At 37.9% G+C, this 19,185-nt stretch overlaps 1 protein-coding gene across 2 annotated transcripts in view; it reads right to left on the reverse strand.

Moving 5' to 3' along the window:
• Positions 1–19,185, reverse strand: part of ZCCHC4 (zinc finger CCHC-type containing 4) — a 45,031-nt gene that overhangs the window by 16,936 nt on the left and 8,910 nt on the right. For both annotated transcript variants that reach the window (XM_021679413.2, XM_044912759.1), the window contains exons 4-6: positions 13,594–13,869; positions 12,832–12,912; positions 3,656–3,728 (exon numbers count right to left, since the gene is read on the reverse strand). In XM_021679413.2, coding sequence (XP_021535088.1) covers positions 3,656–3,728; positions 12,832–12,912; positions 13,594–13,869 — 430 coding nt within the window. The remainder of the gene's footprint in view (positions 1–3,655; positions 3,729–12,831; positions 12,913–13,593; positions 13,870–19,185) is intronic.

The following is a 19,185-nucleotide window of genomic DNA, read 5'->3' on the forward strand; positions in this document are numbered from 1 at the left end:
ATTTTTCAAGTGCTGCCTGGCACTTCCTTAACCTGCCTACATGAACAAGGACTTAAAATACAGATGATGTTACTGAAAAACCTTCCAGTTCCTTAGACTTAAAGGTAGGAAAAGAAAATAAACAAGGAAATGAAACCTCCACTCTTAGCCAAATTAAAAAACCATAGAGTACATCTGTTTCCAGGTAAGAATCAATGGTGTGACGTCCAGTCTTGACCCGCTGAGGGTCCTAATGTTGACCACCTATGGAAACTAGATGCTTGCTTATGCTACCCATGTTGACAGTGCCTTACCTCTTCCCTCCATCTCAATCATCACTAGAAAAGTCCTTGGTACTTTATTATTTTTTTTTAAGATTTATTTACTGATTTGTTTGGGGGAAAGAGAGAGAGAGTGTGTGTGGGTGTGCACACGAGCGGGGGGAGGGGCAGAAGGGGAAGGGGAGAGAGAGAGAGAGAAGCAGACTCCCCACTGAGCAGGGAGCCCAAGGCGGGGCTCGATCCCAGGACCCCAGGACCATGATCTGAGCCAAAGGCGGACGCTTAACCTACTGAGCCACCCAGGCACCCCAAGAGTGCTTGGTACTTTAAATAACCATCCCCTGTACATACTTCAACCTCCCTGACCATTAAGGCATATGACATTTTCTATTACCTGAAAGACTATATGATTTTCTATGAGAAAATCCTGCACAGGGAACTCCCGCTTTTTAATCCAGTGCGCTGTGAAGTGCTTACGGGCCTCAACAGAAGCTTATATACCCCAAAGCACCCTGTACACCTTCACAGGCGCCTGGTAGACGCTTCAATACTCAGGGATTGGTAAGTAGATGGTAAGCCTCCACTGAAAACCCTGACTCAGGAAGTAGGCAGAAAAAGGGCAGAGAGTAAAATCATCCAAGACAACAGTTTTCTGTAGATCAATCCCTACAGTCGCAGTGCTATGTAGAGGCCGCTCCTAAAATATAGAGAAAGGAGGGCGCCTGGGTGGCTCAGTTGGTTAAGCGACTGCCTTCGGCTCAGGTCATGATCCTGGAGTCCTGGGATCGAGTCCCACGTCGGGCTCCCTGCTCAGCAGGGAGTCTGCCTCTCTCTCTGACCCTCCCCCCTCTCATGCTCTCTATCTCATTCTCTCTCTCAAATAAATAAATAAAATTTTTAAAAAAATAAAAAAATTAAAAAAATAAAATAAAATATAGAGAAAGGAAAGCCTGAGCTAGATGATTGTTTTCTTCCGGGAAAAATAAAGTGGAGCCCAGTCTTGGCAGCTTATTCCAACCATTATTTTAGAAACTTATAAGGTAATTCCATAAGCTTTCAATAAAAGTTAAAAAGAATTTTCTAGAAAAAGGCTAATTACATGTTACATTCTTAAAATATAAACAACGGTTAGCCAACTGTTAGGTATTCAAACATCATTTCACTCTTATCTCACCATTACTGTTCAAGACAGAAAGCAAAGTCGTGGTATGAAAAACAAATAAGCACATAAACAAAGCCGACGCACGACTGCAGCATCCAGCAGTAATACAGACGTGGTTATTTTACCTACTCTGACGCCGGCCCTGACTGCACCTGCCCCCTGACCACACCCTGGAGCTTGAGGCCCCAGAGTTTCAAGAAGCCATACTGAATACCTCTACATCAATATTCCACCTGCCCCACAAACCCAACATTTCCAATTTTCAATTCCAACCTTTCCTACCCTGTTTTGAAGAATGAAATACAAAGCCAGGCTGGACCACTAAGTCATCTTTGACTTCTCCCCCAGTACACTTACCACCAAGTCTTCCAGTTTCCATCTGTGAAATGCCTACTGAACCCACCTCTCTCATTTCCTCATCACCACTGGCCTAGCTGAGAAGTCCACCATCGTCTGTTGTCAAGTGAGTTTGCAATTCCTCTCTCCTTCACATTCATCTAATCAGTTCTTAAATCCTAGAAATTATCGACCACATAAGCCCTTTGGAAAACTAACTATGTCTAATTCTAAACTGCTATTTATTTCAATACTTGGTTTACATGGCTATCACAGCTAAAAAAATATGTATTTCAATGCTGACTGAGTCTCATGGAAGGAGTGCATCATTGGCTAGACTGAACCAGGAGACTCATTTTCCAATCCCAACCAACAATTTAAAATTTGTTTTCATTTCCTAGATACGTAGTTTTTTAGTTTTGCTTGGTTTTTGTTCTATCATTAATTAACATCTTAAAACACAATATATACTTATACATGGTTTACAATTTTTGAAAAAATTAATATACGTGCATATATGGATATGTGCTTCAGGTAGTCTTGATCATTTCAAACAGTTGCGGCCAACTTCCTGTCAGGTGTGATTACTTGGTTGGGTATAGTTTTTATTTTGTAATACAACTGGCAAAGAGCTCAAACTAGAAGTATCAGCTCTGCTATGTTGTTTATTTATAGTGACATTAATAACATCGTATTATTGAAAGAAGCTACCCCCTGCTACCCATGGACGGCCTCCCTCATTATCACCATCCCCCACCAGAGTGGTGCATTTGCTGCAACTAATGAACCTACATTGACACATCACTATCACCCAGAGTAAACAGATTAGGGGTCACTCTTGACCCTGTCTAATTTTTAAGAATTAGTTTAATAAAACTATAAATCCCGGGGTGCCTGGGTGGCTCAGTTGGTTAAGCGACTGCCTTCGGCTCAGGTCATGATCCTGGAGTCCCGGGATCGAGTCCCGCATCGGGCTCCCTGCTCGGCAGGGAGTCTGCTTCTCCCTCTGACCCTCCTCCCTCTTATGCTCTCTGTCTCTCATTCTCTCTCTCTCAAATAAAAAATAAATAAATAAATAAATAAAAAAATAAAAAAATAAAACTATAAATCCCTTTAACTGGTACATGACATTTACCAGGGAGGCAGACATCAAACAACTACCCACAGAATTTTTTTTTTTAAAGATTTTATTTATTTATTTGAGAGAGAGAGAATGAGAGACAGAGAGCACGAGAGGGAAGAGGGTCAGAGGGAGAAGGAGACCCCCCGCTGAGCAGGGAGCCCGATGCGGGACTCGATCCCAGGACTCCAGGATCATGACCTGAGCCGAAGGCAGTCGCTTAACCAACTGAGCCACCCAGGCGCCCAATCCACAGAATTTTTTAATTATAGTATCATATAGCTACAGAGGAGAGCCTGACCTTGTCTGGGGGTCAGGGGAGGCTAGAGAAAGTGACTTGGAACAGAGCTTTGAAGGACAAGGTGAAGTTAACAAAGACTAGAAGGCAGAGGGAACAGCATGGGCAAAAGCCCACTTGGCAGAAAAGACAAAAGCCAGTCCCAGATGAAAGCCATACATCCAGAACACAAACAAACCCCAGAGTGGGAACAAGAAGACAGACTGGAGGGTGGCAGGGGTCAGATCAGGCAGAGCCCTGGGGGCCTTGGTAAGAAAGTGGGTCTGTATCCAAAGAGCAGTGAAAAGTCACAAAAGAAGAACAGCACAATTCACTTCTAGATGCTCGATACACACTCAGTAGATGAAGAAAAAAAAAAATGCCAATCAATAAATGGTGGAACAGCCATGATATGATCTTGAGGGACTCTAAGAAAATAAGAGAGGGTACTCTGGAATTTGTTCTTCCACAATAAGAAGGATAACGGTCGTAATTCTTACCTTTCCATCAAAGAAGTGATGGTTAAACATGTTATAATGGCAAAAGCTATCTTCTATATAAAACTGTGAATACCTGTAAAATAATTTATTACTGTAGTTATTTGTCCAGTTATGGCTATATAGTAAGTAAATACAAACTAAATTTTAAAACTATGAAATCACACCTTTAATAAAAGCAATTTCATCATTCCTTAGTGTTCTGGAATATAAAGAATACTTCTCCAAAATCTCAGGGAGTGAGTCACAATGAATGAATATCAAACTTAAATTATGTTCCCAAGTTAATAAGCTAGTGACAAAACTACAGGAGACTCATATATAAAGTTCACATGTTCCTTCAGACCACAGAATAATACAGAAACAATGAGATCACTGATAGATTGTTATGCAATTTAAGTTTGAGATGGGTTGGCAATTAAAATACATTTCATACTTAATAATTTTAAGAAAAACACTGAATCAACATTTCTGCTCAACAGCTGTTAATTATTTTCTTCTGTGGTTAACAAAAAAAATATTTAATACAAAGCATTTCTTGTCTATTGCAGATTAGCTCAATAAAATATGCTTCTCAATATATAAGAAAAGTAAGTACGTGCCTTTCATATTTACTGAATTAGTGCCAGGAAAGAGAGATATTTATTTACTGATTGAACCATTTTATTCTTCTAAGATACTACTTTAAAATGCAATCAGTAATGAATGAGAGTACCAGCTTTGGGCATTAACATTTTATAAATTTTTGCTAATTTACTAAAAACTCATAGCACATTATGATTTAAATTTACATTTATTTGATTTCTTATAAGACTGAGCTTTCTTTACACCTTAATTGTCTGTCTCTACGTTTTCCCCATTTTTACATATATGGGTCTTGGTAGTTCTGGCTGAATTCTGAGTTTTTTGTATAATGTTGTTATCACAATAGGATTCTGAACTTCCAAAATTTTGCTATAAACAATTCACATAGGAACCACACCATCCTTCTACAGAATTCATAACCTAGTGAAAAAAATCAGGGACACATGCTTTTTACACAACTTATTTAACCAAATCGTGAGAGCAGCACTTTGCTTCTACTTCTACTCCTCCCTTACTGTCCATAACTGACCACCCATGGTGACTATTTCGTCTAACAGGCAGCCCTGCTTTATCCTCTTCATATTACACTATGATTAAAAGTACAGGCTCTAGGGGCGCCTGGGTGGCTCAGTCGTTAAGCGTCTGCCTTCGGCTCGGGTCATGATCCCGGGGTCCTGGGATCGAGCCCCGCCACTGGGCTCCCTGCTCCGCGGGAGGCCTGCTTCCCCCTCTCCCACTGCCCCTGCTTGTGTTCCCTCTCTCGCTGTGTCTCTCTCTGTCAAATAAATAAATAAATAAATCTTAAAAAAAAAAAAAAAAGTACAGGCTCTACAGTCAGATGGTCTGGTTCCAAACACTGGGTCTTGGGGCGCCTGGGTGGCTCAGCTGGTTAGGCATTCAACTCCTGATTTTGGCTCAGGTCATGATCTTGGGGTCATAGGACTGAGCCCCCACAAAAGGATCTGCGCTCAGCTTGTCCCTCTCCCTCCCCTCCTGCCCCTCCCTGTGTTCACTCACACACTCTCAAATAAATAAAATCTTAAAAAAAAAAAAGCCTGGGTGTCTCACTTAGTACTTATGTAACCTTAGTGAGTTATTTAACCTATTGAGCCTCAGTTTCTTCATCTACAAAATGGAAGAAATAATAGTGTCTACTCCAAAGGACTTGGTAAATATAAGTGAGATAATATATGTAAAGTGCTTAATACAAAGCAGCTGCATACCATATACTAAAATGTTAGGCATCGCTATTTTAATAAATATCAGCTATAAAGATTTATGTCTTAATGCCCCTGATATTAGGGAATCATGTTTATGTCCAACCAAAATTTCTCCTATAATCTAAACCCCTTTCTTCTTGTTCTGTAGAGACAGAAGAACAGCTGTTCATTCTAAGTACAATGTCCCTTAATATCATTTGAGATACTGTTAGTACATCTGCTGATTTCATAAAACATAAATTTGCACTGAAGAAACAAAAGGTTTAGATAACTGAAAACACATTTAAACTATAGACTGTAACCTGATGAACATTCCAAAACCTGTGGGAAAATGTCAATTAGCGTTAGTAAACAAATGTCTTCCTAATTAACTCAATTCCAAGTAACTGATAATATAGATATATCAGTTATCTATAGGTGTATCTCAGTAGTAGTAATGCCGTGGATCAACTATCATTTGATGATCTTCTTCTTTCTTGTATTGCTTTGTAAGTGTGAGCAAAGGAAAATACAATCCCTTTAAAAATATATTTCTACCCCCTCTCCACTTTTTCGTATTGCTTCTCAAAGACACAATAGTCTGTTTTTTAAAAATTAAAAAAGAAATTTTATTTACATAAAATTCAGCACAGCACGCTTGTCTAAAACATTCTGGGCAGCAGTAGGCAGAGTCAGAGAGAGAAAAAAGCCAAGATTTCAGCTTTGAGTTTCCATCAGATACAAACAAGGGAGCATAATTTTTCATATTTTAAATTATGAAAAATCACTGAACATTACCCTCTTAAAATGAAATTGGCCTCGAAGAATTATTCTCTCTATTGAATAAGGCAAACAAAACCAATCAGAAATGCATGCACTTGAAAACTGCAAAAGGACATTCATTTAATTTGGCCATTCATTCTCTTTAAATGAGAGTCAGTTACCAAGTGTGAAACATGCTCTATACACAGGAAATGTAATCAAGAGCTGAATAAAATTAGTCCATGAAATGAACCTAAGAAATTCATTTTTTTGATATAACTTTATTTGGATGATAGTTTGCCAAATAGAGTTTCACATCTTTCATGCTAAAATTAGAGCATATAAAAATCCATCTTAGCAAATGTTAACTTCATATTTTAGACCCCCCGAAGAGGATATTTATAGCATATGTAACACTGGAGTTGAGGTGGTTTTCTGAAGCCTTGGACAGACCTTTTGTAGGGCAACAATAAACCAAAGTCGAAGTGCCAAAACTTAACTACTCGCTGTCACTCTATATCACATAGGAATTTGTTCCTGATTTAATTGTGGTCCTTCTGAGAAATCTGAACCAACTCCACACCCCATAATATTGTGTGTACGGGCAACAGACTCAGTTGATTCTGGCCACTAACATGTTTCAATAAATGAGCTCACTCTCTCGCTCTCTCGCTCTCTCTCTTTTTTTTTAATTTATTGGAGGGGGGGCAGTGGGAGAGGGAGAGAGAATTCCAAGCAGGCTCCACACCCAGCACAGAGCCCAACGCTGGGGGCTCAGTCTCACAACCCTGAGATTATGACCTGAACCGAAATCAAGAGGCGGACGCTTAACCGACTGAGCCACTCAGGTGCCCCAACGAGCTCTCTCTTAATACCCAATGTCGACCTTTTACAGAACTGACTCAGCATAAAAGAAGCTAAGCTAACTAATACAACCCCTTCAGTTTTTGTTTCCACACATACACAGAAGTTTATTGATATGAAAAGAAAAAAAATATCAGTATATTCAATAAGTTACAAAATAACTTTATCCACATCCCCTACTCTGTGCAGGAGATTTCAATATACAGGCCCAAGAAAGGTAAAACTACAAGACATATAGGTTAAATTAAGAGTTAAGGGTCCATGTAAATCTTTCAAATTAAAAGTAATTCAGCTATGATGAAAAGAGTTCTGGTGAATGGTTGTACCCAACAACGTGAAGGCATTTAATTTACTTAACAATACTGAACTGTACACTTGAATAACTAACATGGTAAATTTTAACCTATGTGTATTTTACCACAATTTTTTTAAAGAAGTAAATCAGTACACTAGCAATGAACAATACAAAATGAAATTTAAAAAACAATTTAATGTATAATAGCAACAAAAAGAATAAAATATTTAGGAATAAGTTAAAAGAAGACAAGCAAGACTTGTACACTGAAAACTACAAAATATTGTTTAAAGAAATTAAAAACGACCTAAATAAACGGAAGGACCTCTTATGTTCAAGAACTGGAAGACTTAATATTTAAAACTATTCCCCAAACTGATAAAAAAAATGCAGCGAAATCCCTATAAAAATTCCAGCTGGCTTTTTTGTAGAACTTGACAAGCTAATCCTAAAATTCACGTGGAAATTCAAGGAACCCACAACAGCCAAAACAATCTTGAAAAAGAATACAGCTGGAAGACTCACACCTGTAATCAAGACAGTGTGGAACTGGCATAAGGATAAACATAGATCAAATGAAAAGAATTGTGAGTCTAAAAATAAATGCATACATTTGTGGCCATTTGGTTTTCAGTAAGGTACCAAGACAATTCAATGAGAGAAGAATAATCATTTCAACAAATGGTGCTGAGGTAACTGGATAGTCACATGCAAAAGAATGAAGGTCTTGGACCCCTACCTCACACCATATATAAAAAAAATAACTCAAAACAGAACAAAGACCTAAATGTAAGAGCTAAAATCATAAAACTGTTCAAAGAAAGCACTGTGCAAATATTCATGACCTTGAATTTGGCAAGATATGACACCTAAAACATAAGTAACCAAAGAAAAAGGAGGAAAACTGGACATAATCAAGTGAAAAGACAGCCCACAGAAAGGGAGAAAAGATTTATAAATCATATATCTATTAAGGGTCTAGTATCCAGAATATATTTATTCTTTCAATTTAACAACAACAACAAAAAAGACAAGTAACCAATTAAAAAATGGGCAAAGGATTGAATAGATGCTTCTCCAAAAAGATAAACAAATGGCCTGTAAACACATGAAAAGATGCTCAGCATCATGAGCCATCAATAAAATGCAAAACAAAATCACAATGAGATACCACATTAGAAAGACAGACAATAGAGGCACCTGGGTGGTTCAGTTGATTAAGCGCTTGACTTTTGATTTCAGCTCAGGTCATGATCTCAGGATCATGACATCAGGGTTGTGAGATCAAGCCCTGCATTGGGCTCTGTGCTGGGCATGGTGCCTACTTAAGATTCTCTCCCTCCATCTCCCTCTGCCCCTCCCCCTGCCTGTGTGCACTCATGCTCTCTCTCAAAAAATTAAATAAATAATTTAAAAATACAGACAAGACAAGAGCTGACAAGAATGTCGAGAAATTGGAACACCCATATATTGCTGTTGGAAATGTGAAATGGTAGTCACCTTAAAAAACAATTTATCAGTTCCTCAAGAAGTTAAATGTACAGTTACCACGAGACCCAGCAATTCTAGTCCTAAGATAAATACCTGTTATGGGCTGAATTGTAACCCTTCAACATTAATCTATTGAACCCCTAGACCCCAGTATCTCAGACCATGAATCTATTTGGAGACAGAGCTTTTAAAAGAATGATTAAAATAAAATGAGGTTATTAGGGGAGACTGTGATGCAAGATGACTGGTGTCCTTATGAAAGAGGAAATTTGGACCCACAAAGAGAAACCGGGGCTGTACACACACAGAGGAAAGACCATGTGAGAACACAAGAAAAAGGCCAACTGCAACCAAAGGAGAGAGGCCTTAGAAGTCACCAAACCTACTGACACCCTGATCTTCAACTTCCAACCACCATAACTAAGACAATGAATTATTGTTGTTTAAGTCACCCAATCTATGGCTCTTTTGTTATTGCAGCCCTAACAAATTAACACAATACCCAAAAGATAATAAAACCTACATTCACACAAAACTTGCACACAAATGTTCACAGCTGCATTATTCAAAGTAGCCAAACGTGGAAGCAACACAAATGTCCATAACCTGATGAATGGATAAACACAATTTGGTATATCCTTATAATGGAGTATTATTCAGCCATAAAAAGGTATAACATCATGAACCTTGAAAATACTATGCTAAATGAGAGAAGCTAGATACTAAAGGCCACATATTGTATGAGTCCATTTTTATGAAATATCCAGAATAAGCAAATCTATAGACAGAAAATAGATTAGTGGTGGCCAAGGGCTGGGAGAGGGTTTCAGAAAAGAGGAGAGGTCAGTAATTGGGACCACTTTGATGGAGACACCTCCATCAAAGATGATGGAAATGTTTTGGAATTACGTAGTGGTGATGGTTGTACAACTCTGTGAATAATACTAAAAACCTCTTTTTTCTCTGTGAAATATATATGTCTCAATTTAAAAGACAAAAATATGCCTGATACATAGTGGGGGGAAAAAAGACTATCTGATTCTTACTTTTTAAAATGTTTATATGCATAAAAAAGTTCTAAAAGGCCAAAATCCACAATGTTTTGGGTGACAGAATTAACGATCATGTCTCTTTAAAAAGCTTAAAAAAAAAAAGTAAACCAGAGATCCTTGAAATCTGAACAAGATGAATCACTGATTTTTTTCTGGGTTGTGTATAAACCAGTCCACCACAACTAGCTTAGAAAAAGCTTGATTTGAATGAAATCAGAATACAAATTGTATGGTAACTTCAAAGAACCATACTATTAGGTAACACTGTACCATTTTCACTGGGGTGAAAGTCCCAAAGGGAGGAAGGTGAGCGCTGCTGACAACTGAGACGCATTATGTTAAATAATTCGGTTTTGGACATGTGACTTGTGTGTGTGTGTGTGTGTGTGTGTGTCTCATGCACCTATGGTCAGAGAGGGGTTTCCTTTGGTGAACCCACTCCATGTGTGGGCACCCTACCTGCCAGGCCACAGAGGTGGTTCTGGAACAGGCATATGGACCCCGTCAAGCCAGTCTTTCCCGGGAGCTGTGTTGCTGGGGCTCTCAGGAAAGAGAGCCATGTCTCCTGGACAGTTAAGCTGAGACTGCAGAAGCTGAAAGCTGCTGCTGCCAAAATCCTTGGCAGGGAGCATGAAGCAAACTGGAGCAGAAAGCCAATCCAGAGAAAGACAGAACGAGAGTTGGAGAGAGTAAGACAGAGCCCAAACAACAATGGGCAAAGCCCAGGATCTCGCCTGCTCCGAGGCCTGCTATATCCTAGGCTCATCATGTGAGCCAATACGTCCTCTTCGACATAAACAGATTTCCAGGGCTCCAATGAAACGTGCCTGATAAAGAAGTGCCTTACTCTAAATATACGAATAACCTGCAAACCCATTATTGACTCATGTGAATCTTCGTGGAATAGGCATGAGGGTAGATGGAGACAGGGAGAGACATTAGGACAACAAAAGAGAAATGGGCTATATTAAAAAAGGCTTATATACAAGTTCAAAAGCAAAGTTACTTCCAGAGGGTATCTTAATTTTTGGAGCCACACTGACTGGGTTTGAATCCTGACTTGGCCACTCATCACTGTGAGGTCAAGTTATTTCACCTCTTTCATACCTTGATTTTCTCGTCTGGAAAATGAGGAGGGTAACAGCATCTACCGTACAGGAGAGGCTTTTGTGAGGACTGACTGAGGTAGAGCAGGGTTGCACAGGGGACTAGCACTCAATGCAAACACCATTTATTGTTGGTATTGTTACGATAAGAACCCCAAAGTTAAACGTCTACCTTTAAAATAATGCATTTACAATAATTTAACAGTCATTCTTTAGGAAAGGGATGTAAAACAAGAATCTGATGTATCTATTCAGTGGAACGTTAATACAGCCACAAAAGGAGTGAAGTCCTGTTATGTGCTGTGAGCTGGACGAACACAGCAACATGTGAAAGAAGACACAGCATGGGTCACATATGGCAGGATGCCATGTACAGAACACACACAGAACACACAGACCCACGGAGACAGAAAGCAGATCCCTGATCGTCAGGGCACGTGGGGAGAGGGCTTCTTTCCAGTGTGATAGAAACATTCCAGATAGGGGTGATTACTGCAAAACATAATGAATACACCCCAAACCACTGGCATATACACCTTAACCTGGTGGGTCTTCAGGGCACTGTATCTCAATTTAAGAAAAAGAAACTGAGTTTCTCTTTAAAAAGTCTGTATTATCACCTATGGAATTCCATTGTGCCAAGCATCACTCATGTTAAGCAGAGATTAGTGAACTGTGCCAGTCCTGTTAACAGGGAATGAAAGGCTACAGAAAGTGTGGCTTCTTTCTGAGAAACGTAGCTGATTCTATTAGACACCCTAAAGTTGACCTGGAAATCTAAAAAAAATAAAAAATAAATTATAAAAGCTGTTCTTCTTGTTGTGACTTTTTACACTTCAAAAATCTGTCCACCTTGTTTTTAGAGAGAAAGCACATGTAATTTCATAAGTTCTCTCCAACAAATACTGGAATATTGGCCAAACAGACCCTGTCAGATTAAATAAAAAGAAACACAGTACCTGCCTCCTTCAATATATTCAAGAACCGGTAAAAGATACTAACAACACAGTGTTTTAGAGTCTCACCACGATCTTGTGGAATTCAAACAACTATAGAAAGTAGAAAGACTACTCCAAGTTTATAGGATCCCAGAGACTGTGGATGGACACATATGCTACCAAATTACCACCTAAAGGGAGCCACAACCTGTGCTCCTCCAGCAGTCTCATCGCTATTTGTCCCAACACGTCAGATGCCATTTAATTCTGACCCTCTCCCACAGACTCCATCTGTTTGCTAATCCTCTGCTTTAAGACCTGTCTGTTCCCTGGTTGCACTCCCTTGACCTCAGGCTATATCCAGTGAAAGACAATATGCACATCATCTGGTAAAATATATTTAAATAAATTACAATGAATAAAATGTGTTAAAATATATTAAAAGAATGAGAACAAATAAAATGAATTAAAATTAATTAATTAAATATTAAAATAAATACATTAAAACATCATGATGAAACAAAACCCTGGAATTTATCTTTGAAAAATTTCAAAGAATTATCTTTGAAAAATAAATGTATGAGAAGAAATTTCACTCAGTAAGAATTTATCTCTAAATTACAAGCCCAAGTCAATGAGACACATTCACTGAAAAAATTTAGGAAGCACACCAAGCAAAAAAAAAAAAAAGAAAAAGAAATCCACCGCCTTCCTGTTTGAAATATGGAAGATTACAAGGGAGTTTATATGACTAAAAAGGTGGCTTCTAACCAATTACTACTTCTGAACATTAAAGGATTGTAATAGGTAATAAACAATAAGAGAAAAACATTAAACAGAAACAGGAGACAATGAGTAAGAATAAATATCATACTTTATAAACCTACCTAAAATCAATATCCAATAAAAGGCTTTTAATGTTAGACTTCTTTTCACCTGATGCTTTCAATCTGATCAGCTCATGCAACCTAAAACAATTAATGAAAGCAAACTTAATAAGGAATTACAAATGTCACAGATAATAAGCAAATAAACCAAAACAACCCCACCAATGTTCTCCTGGTATTTCTAATATTTCAATGAAACACTGAAGAGAATTTGGCAGATATAACCAAGGTTTCAGTTTTTCAAATATTTTTTTAAAAGGCAGAACTTATTTGAAAAGGAGAAGTCTAAAATTATAAGCAATTAAAAAATCAAATCAGGGGCGCCTGGGTGGCTCAGTTGGTTAAGCCACTGCCTTCGGCTCAGGTCATGATCCTGGAGTCCCGGGATCGAGTCCCGCATCGGGCTCCCTGCTCGGCGGGGAGTCTGCTTCTCCTTCTGACCCTCCCCCCTCTCATGTGCTTTCTCTCTCTCATTCTCTCTTTCTCAAATAAATAAATAAAATCTTTAAAAAAAAATAAAATAAAATAAAAAATCAAATCAGAAGGAATCTCCTATCATATATCAGAAATCTATAAAGATTTCTCTCAAATGTAATATAGATTACAAACTCCTCAAGAGAGGGACCGTGCTTTATACTTCTCTTGTATATTTAAAACTGCAATGCTATGTCCCAGAACATAGTAAATAACTACTTGGTAATTTTTTCTTACAGTTTAAATAGTGGGCATAGTAGAAGTTTTTTAAAAAATCATACAACATACCTTGGTGTTCCAACACATAGTACTCTTGTGAATCCAAGGGTAGAAAGTAGGTCTACCAGGAACTGACAGCTCCGATCAGCAAACAAATACTGGGCATTTGTCTTCTTGTTTTCCAATGGATAAAGAAGCTGACTGGGCCTTTTCAACTGGGTGATAGAAATATCGCCTACTACTCGATGCTCCTGATGCTTCTCCCAATCATCTGGCAACAGCAATTGCTGACATCGTTGACAAAACTTTCTCTGAGACAGGGACAACTCAATAAACTTCAAGTACCTTCAAGACATAATTAAACACAAAGTAATATATTTTAAGTTTGTGGTTTTAAAGACAATTTCTGTTTGCTATTTTTAGTATGCACAAAGTACTATTACTTCCTTAAGAGTACTGTGTAAAGAAGCCAAGGTAAAAAAAAAAAATCTGTGGAATGTTGGCTAGAATTTATGTCCAGCTGCATACCTACAAAGTAGAAAAGAATCAGCAATTTTATAAGAATTGAGATGCTCCAATTCAGTCACTGAATGAGGATCAATATCCATTTAAAATGTGAACATAATATATTACTCAAACAACTTAGTAGTAATGGAGACTACTATCACGTTTAAATTTATTGACAAATCCATGTGTTCTAACTCTGAAGTGTTAAATAGTCTGGCTCAATATGACAGTCATTTTAAAATGAGAAATTAAGGTCATTCTTCAATTTTTTATGGCATACTTAGCAAGAAAAATTACCTCCTAAAAGAAAAAATGTTCCTACAAAGTTCCTCTATTCTTAGCAGCACTGAGGAAAGCAGTTCTGAAAAAGGTCATCCCCAAAAAAGCTAGACAATATCCAAAGCCTTAAAAAAAAACCATACTGATAGCCCATTTGATCTCTTTCAAGTCATACTCCTACCTGATTTCAAAGTTACCACTTTGGTTTTTTTTTTCCTTTCATTTTATTAGAGATAATTAGAGAGAGAAAATAATCACGGTACGTTATTTTAAAACTGCTGTACCAGATATGAAATCAGAGTAAGAAAACCAAAGAAAAACAAACAACAGTATCAAGGCCTACAGCAGGTCGGCAATGTCTAAATCTAAGCATGTCAAATAGTGCACTAAAGGATTCTTAACAGTTTAAGAAGAGTCACAGAGTTTCAACTGAACTAACCTCTAGAACTGCACTGTAAAAACTGTGAACTTCACATAGAATCAAAGTGTTTTAAAACTTTTTATATCTAAGCAGAGCTTCACTTCAAAGCACCCAAGGCAGTGACAAATCGATATTCTGAATGGCTACAGCAAGAAATAAGCTTATCGTGCCAGTAATTTAAATGTTTCTATTTCCATGACAACTGTGCCTCTGACAGCTTTATCTGTGGTTGGGAAGAAAAGGGAAAGCGGTATCAGGGGAAATTTTATAGTAATTCAAAGTAAGAATGTCAGTAGAGAAAAGGGCCCCTAAGACAAGAAATGCAGTAGAAAGAACCAGGACATTCTCCAGCAACAGAAACACTGAATTTACCTTTCGTTATTAAATGCTAAGGGTCGAAGACCTCCATATCCAGCCATGATAGAGTCGCAGAGACTAGATTTACCATCCTGGCCCTCAAAATTTTTTTAAACAGACAAAGTAACATAATGGAGAACCGGAAGCCCAACGTGAGTAAGAGAAGGGACCAGATGAGGGAGTCTACACCCGCCCAGTTTACTGCCTGTGGCTATAGCCAGTACGGGCACGGAGAACCCAAACACGGCTCAACAAACTGAAGAGGCAGAGCTGAGAAGTGGTGGAGGCGAGGGCGGCTAGAATTCACAGGGCCGAGTACTAGAGAATACATATATGGAGCCCACAGGCCAGAAAGCAGGACACTGAGAGAGAGAGCTGCACGGTTTGCCGTGATTCCCCTCAATATATTTAATTAATTTATTCGTTAAGGGTCTGCCTTCAGCCCAGGTCATGATCCCAGGGTCCTGGGATCGAGCCCCGCATCGGGCTCCCTGCTCAGCGGGAAGCCTGCTTCTCCCTCTCCCACTCCCCCTGCTGTGTTCCCTCTCTCTCTGTGTCTCTGTCAAATAAATAAATAAAATCTTTAAAAAAAAAAAAATTATCCAAAATGAAACACCAAGGGACCAAAATACATGAAAATGGACCCCCAAGGAAGGTGGGCAGAAAAAATTTTGAAAAAATTATGGCTGAAATTTTCCAAAAATTACATCAAAAGATTCAAGAACTCAGAGAACCTCAAGTACAAGAAACACAAAGAAAACTATAAGATGCATCATAATAAAATTATTCAAAATCAGTGAAAAAGAGAAAATCTTAAAATCAGAAGAAAAAAGACATGTACAGAGGAACAAAGATTAAGAGAATAATATCAGATTTCTCACTGGAAACAATGCCAAAAAGAAGACAGGGAGGCAATACCAATTCTACACAAATTCTTCCAGTACATTGAAGAGGAAAGTACAGTTCCCAATTCCTTTCATTAGGCCAGCATGACCCCAATACCAAACCAGAAAAAAAATGTTATCAGAAAACCAAAGAACAATAAGCCTCATAAACACAAACTCAAAAATTAATGGAATTTTAGCAAGTCAAAGCCACAATATATAAAGAAGGTAAAAGAGCATGACTAAGTGCAGGTTAGCCCAGGAATTCCAGGCTGCTTCAATGTTTGCATTTGATCAATGCAATTCACCATATTAACAATCTTAAAAATATATATATATATCATCTCATTAAATGCAGAAAAAAAGCACTTTCTCATCTATGAGAAAGATTCTCAGAAAACTAGGAACAGAAGAGAACTTCCACAACCTGATAAAGGGCATCTGAGAAAAACCTGTAGCTTAACACCATACTGGTAAAAGACTGAACACATTCCTCCCAAGACTGGGACACAAGCAAAGATGTCTACTTTTACCATTTCTATTCAACACTGACTGGGATTCCAACCACTTTGATAAGACAAGAAAAAGAAATAAAAGGCACAGACTGGAAAGGAAACATAAAAATTTTATTCACAGATAACATGATCATATATGTAGAAAGTCCTGAGGAAATATTTTTTAAAAAGTTGATGGGGCACCTGGGTGGCTCAGTCGTTAAGCGTCTGCCTTCGGCTCAGGTCATGGGCCCAGGGTCCTGGGATCGAGCCCCACGTCGGGCTCCCTGCTCGGCGGGAAGCCTGCTTCTCCCTCTCCCACTCCCCCTGCTTGTGTTCCCTCTCTCACTATGTCTCTCTCTGTCAAATAAATAAATAAATAAATAAATAAATAAGTTGCTACAACTAGTAAATAAACTCAAAGATTAATATACAAAAGCAATTGTACTGCTTATAGACTGGCTAATGTGCACATGATCAATCTTAAAATCACACAAAGTGAATAACGAGACGTTATCTATGTAATACAAAAGGAAATATACACCATTACTTACAAAAGAGTATTGCCCCCTAAAACTGAACTTGAGTCTGATAATAGCACTACAAGAAATATAGGGATAGAATAAATGTTAAACATTACAGCATGCAATCAACAAATCCAGAATGTGAGGAATTCTATAGGACAAATTACTCTGTTTCTTCAACAAATGATTAAAGATATGAACAAATTACAACGCACAAACCCTGTCTGGATCCTGATTTGTAAAACCAATTATAAAATGGCACTTACAGGCTAATCCGAGAAATGTGAATATTAACTGCATGTTAGGTAACATTAAAGAATTGTTTCATTTTTTAGGTATTTTAACAGTACTGTGATTATGTTTTTTTTAAAGGCCTTATTTCTTGAGATACATAGAAACATATTTATGGGTACAATTATATAATATCTACACTGAAGGTCAGGGTAGAAGGTATAAGTGAAATAAAATTAGCCACATACTGATGACTGATGAAGCTTTGTGTGGATGTGGGAGATTCTTTATACTGTTCTCTCTGCTTTTGTATATGCCTGAAATTTTCCATAATAAAAGATTTTTAAAAGTACTTTAAAGAAAAAGCAAGAATTTGCTTGCTTTGAAAACAAGCAAAGAGGACCCCAGAAAATACTAAGCAAGAAATGGGTTGTACTCAGCCCTAAATCACATGCGACTTGGTTTTTCATTCTTTGGCAACAGGAATATAATCTGGGAAATTTCTCAGACCTGAAGGACACGAGTTTCCAGTTTGAAAGGATTTACCTAATACCCAGCAAAATAGGATATAACAGACTCACATCAAGATAGGTAATCATGAAATGTCACACCTGTAGGAATAGTAAGATTCTAAGAAAAAAAAAAAAGACAAAGGGATCAAATGGCTCACAGATCATTTATGAGATCAGGAATGAACTTTCTGAACTTGAACTTCTCAACAGCTATAATGAAGACAAAAGTAAATGGAACATTGCCTTCCAAATCCTGAGGGAAAAATATTTCCAACCTAGAATTCCATCATCTGCATAGGGATCAACCAAGTATCAGCATAGATAAAGGTATCTGCAGAAACACAGATTTCAGAATTCTTGGGTGGTAAAACCAAATTTAACTCTAGAACAGTGTTCCTCACAGACTGGCCACGCACCAGTGCCGGCGGTCAACAGTTACAAACAACTGAGACAAAGACAGATATCAAGAGTCTACGTTTAGAAATTTTTATACCAATTAGAGCACTTTTATGTCTGTTCAAACTAATAAAAAAATGTGAGCTTGTAGTCTGTATGTCTTCTCTTTTTTTCATTTTATTTTCTAGTAATTTATTTTCATTATATTTACAGAAGTATCTGATCCCAATGGGTAGAGAATAAAAACAAGAACATAAAACAAGCAAACAAACGAAAGACTGATCCTTTCACAGAGATCACTTAAGAAGTACTGCTCTGGAGGATGTGAAGCAATCCCGCAATTGCCCCAAGGAAAACATGTAATCTGAATAATTTTATAGTTGGATCAGTGCCATTCAAGAATAAAGGAAGTAAACAAATATTTTGGGACTTGGAAGAACTCAGGTTAGGTAATCATATAATCTGGGTCCTTACTGAAGAAACTGACAGACAGCTGGGTAAACAAATATTTTGGGACTTGGAAGAACTCAGGTTAGGTAATCATATAATCTGGGTCCTTACTGAAGAAACTGACGGACAGCTGGGTGCCAGGTAAAGAGGACATTCCAGACTAGAGCATTTCTGAAAGCCCTAAGACAGATTTCTCTAAGAAGATGAAACCAATGGATTATGCTATATCTGAATGTTCTTAAAGGATTTAGACAACTGGCAGAGAGTTTGCAGTTGAAGCAGTGATAAGCACATAAATAAGCCAATAGCAGCTACAATAATAAAAAACCCAAGACTATTATTAACTCCAAAGAAAACAAAAAGCTGTGTAGAAAAGAAAAAACTTATTTTGATTTATTACACGGTTTAACTCTGAGCAGCACTTATATGGTTATAATAACGCAAACACTAAAACATGAATCTAACCAAAATTGTGATATAACCATATTCAAATGGGGTAGGAAAAAGGTACAGATTATGGGGGGGGGGGGCAGGGGGGGGGGTGAGGGGAGGAGAGGAGAGAAAGAAAGATAAACCCTCAACTTCCATAGGAAATAGATAATTTCA

This window comes from Neomonachus schauinslandi, chromosome 2 (genome assembly GCF_002201575.2).
Source record: "Neomonachus schauinslandi chromosome 2, ASM220157v2, whole genome shotgun sequence".
NCBI lineage: Eukaryota > Metazoa > Chordata > Mammalia > Carnivora > Phocidae > Neomonachus > Neomonachus schauinslandi.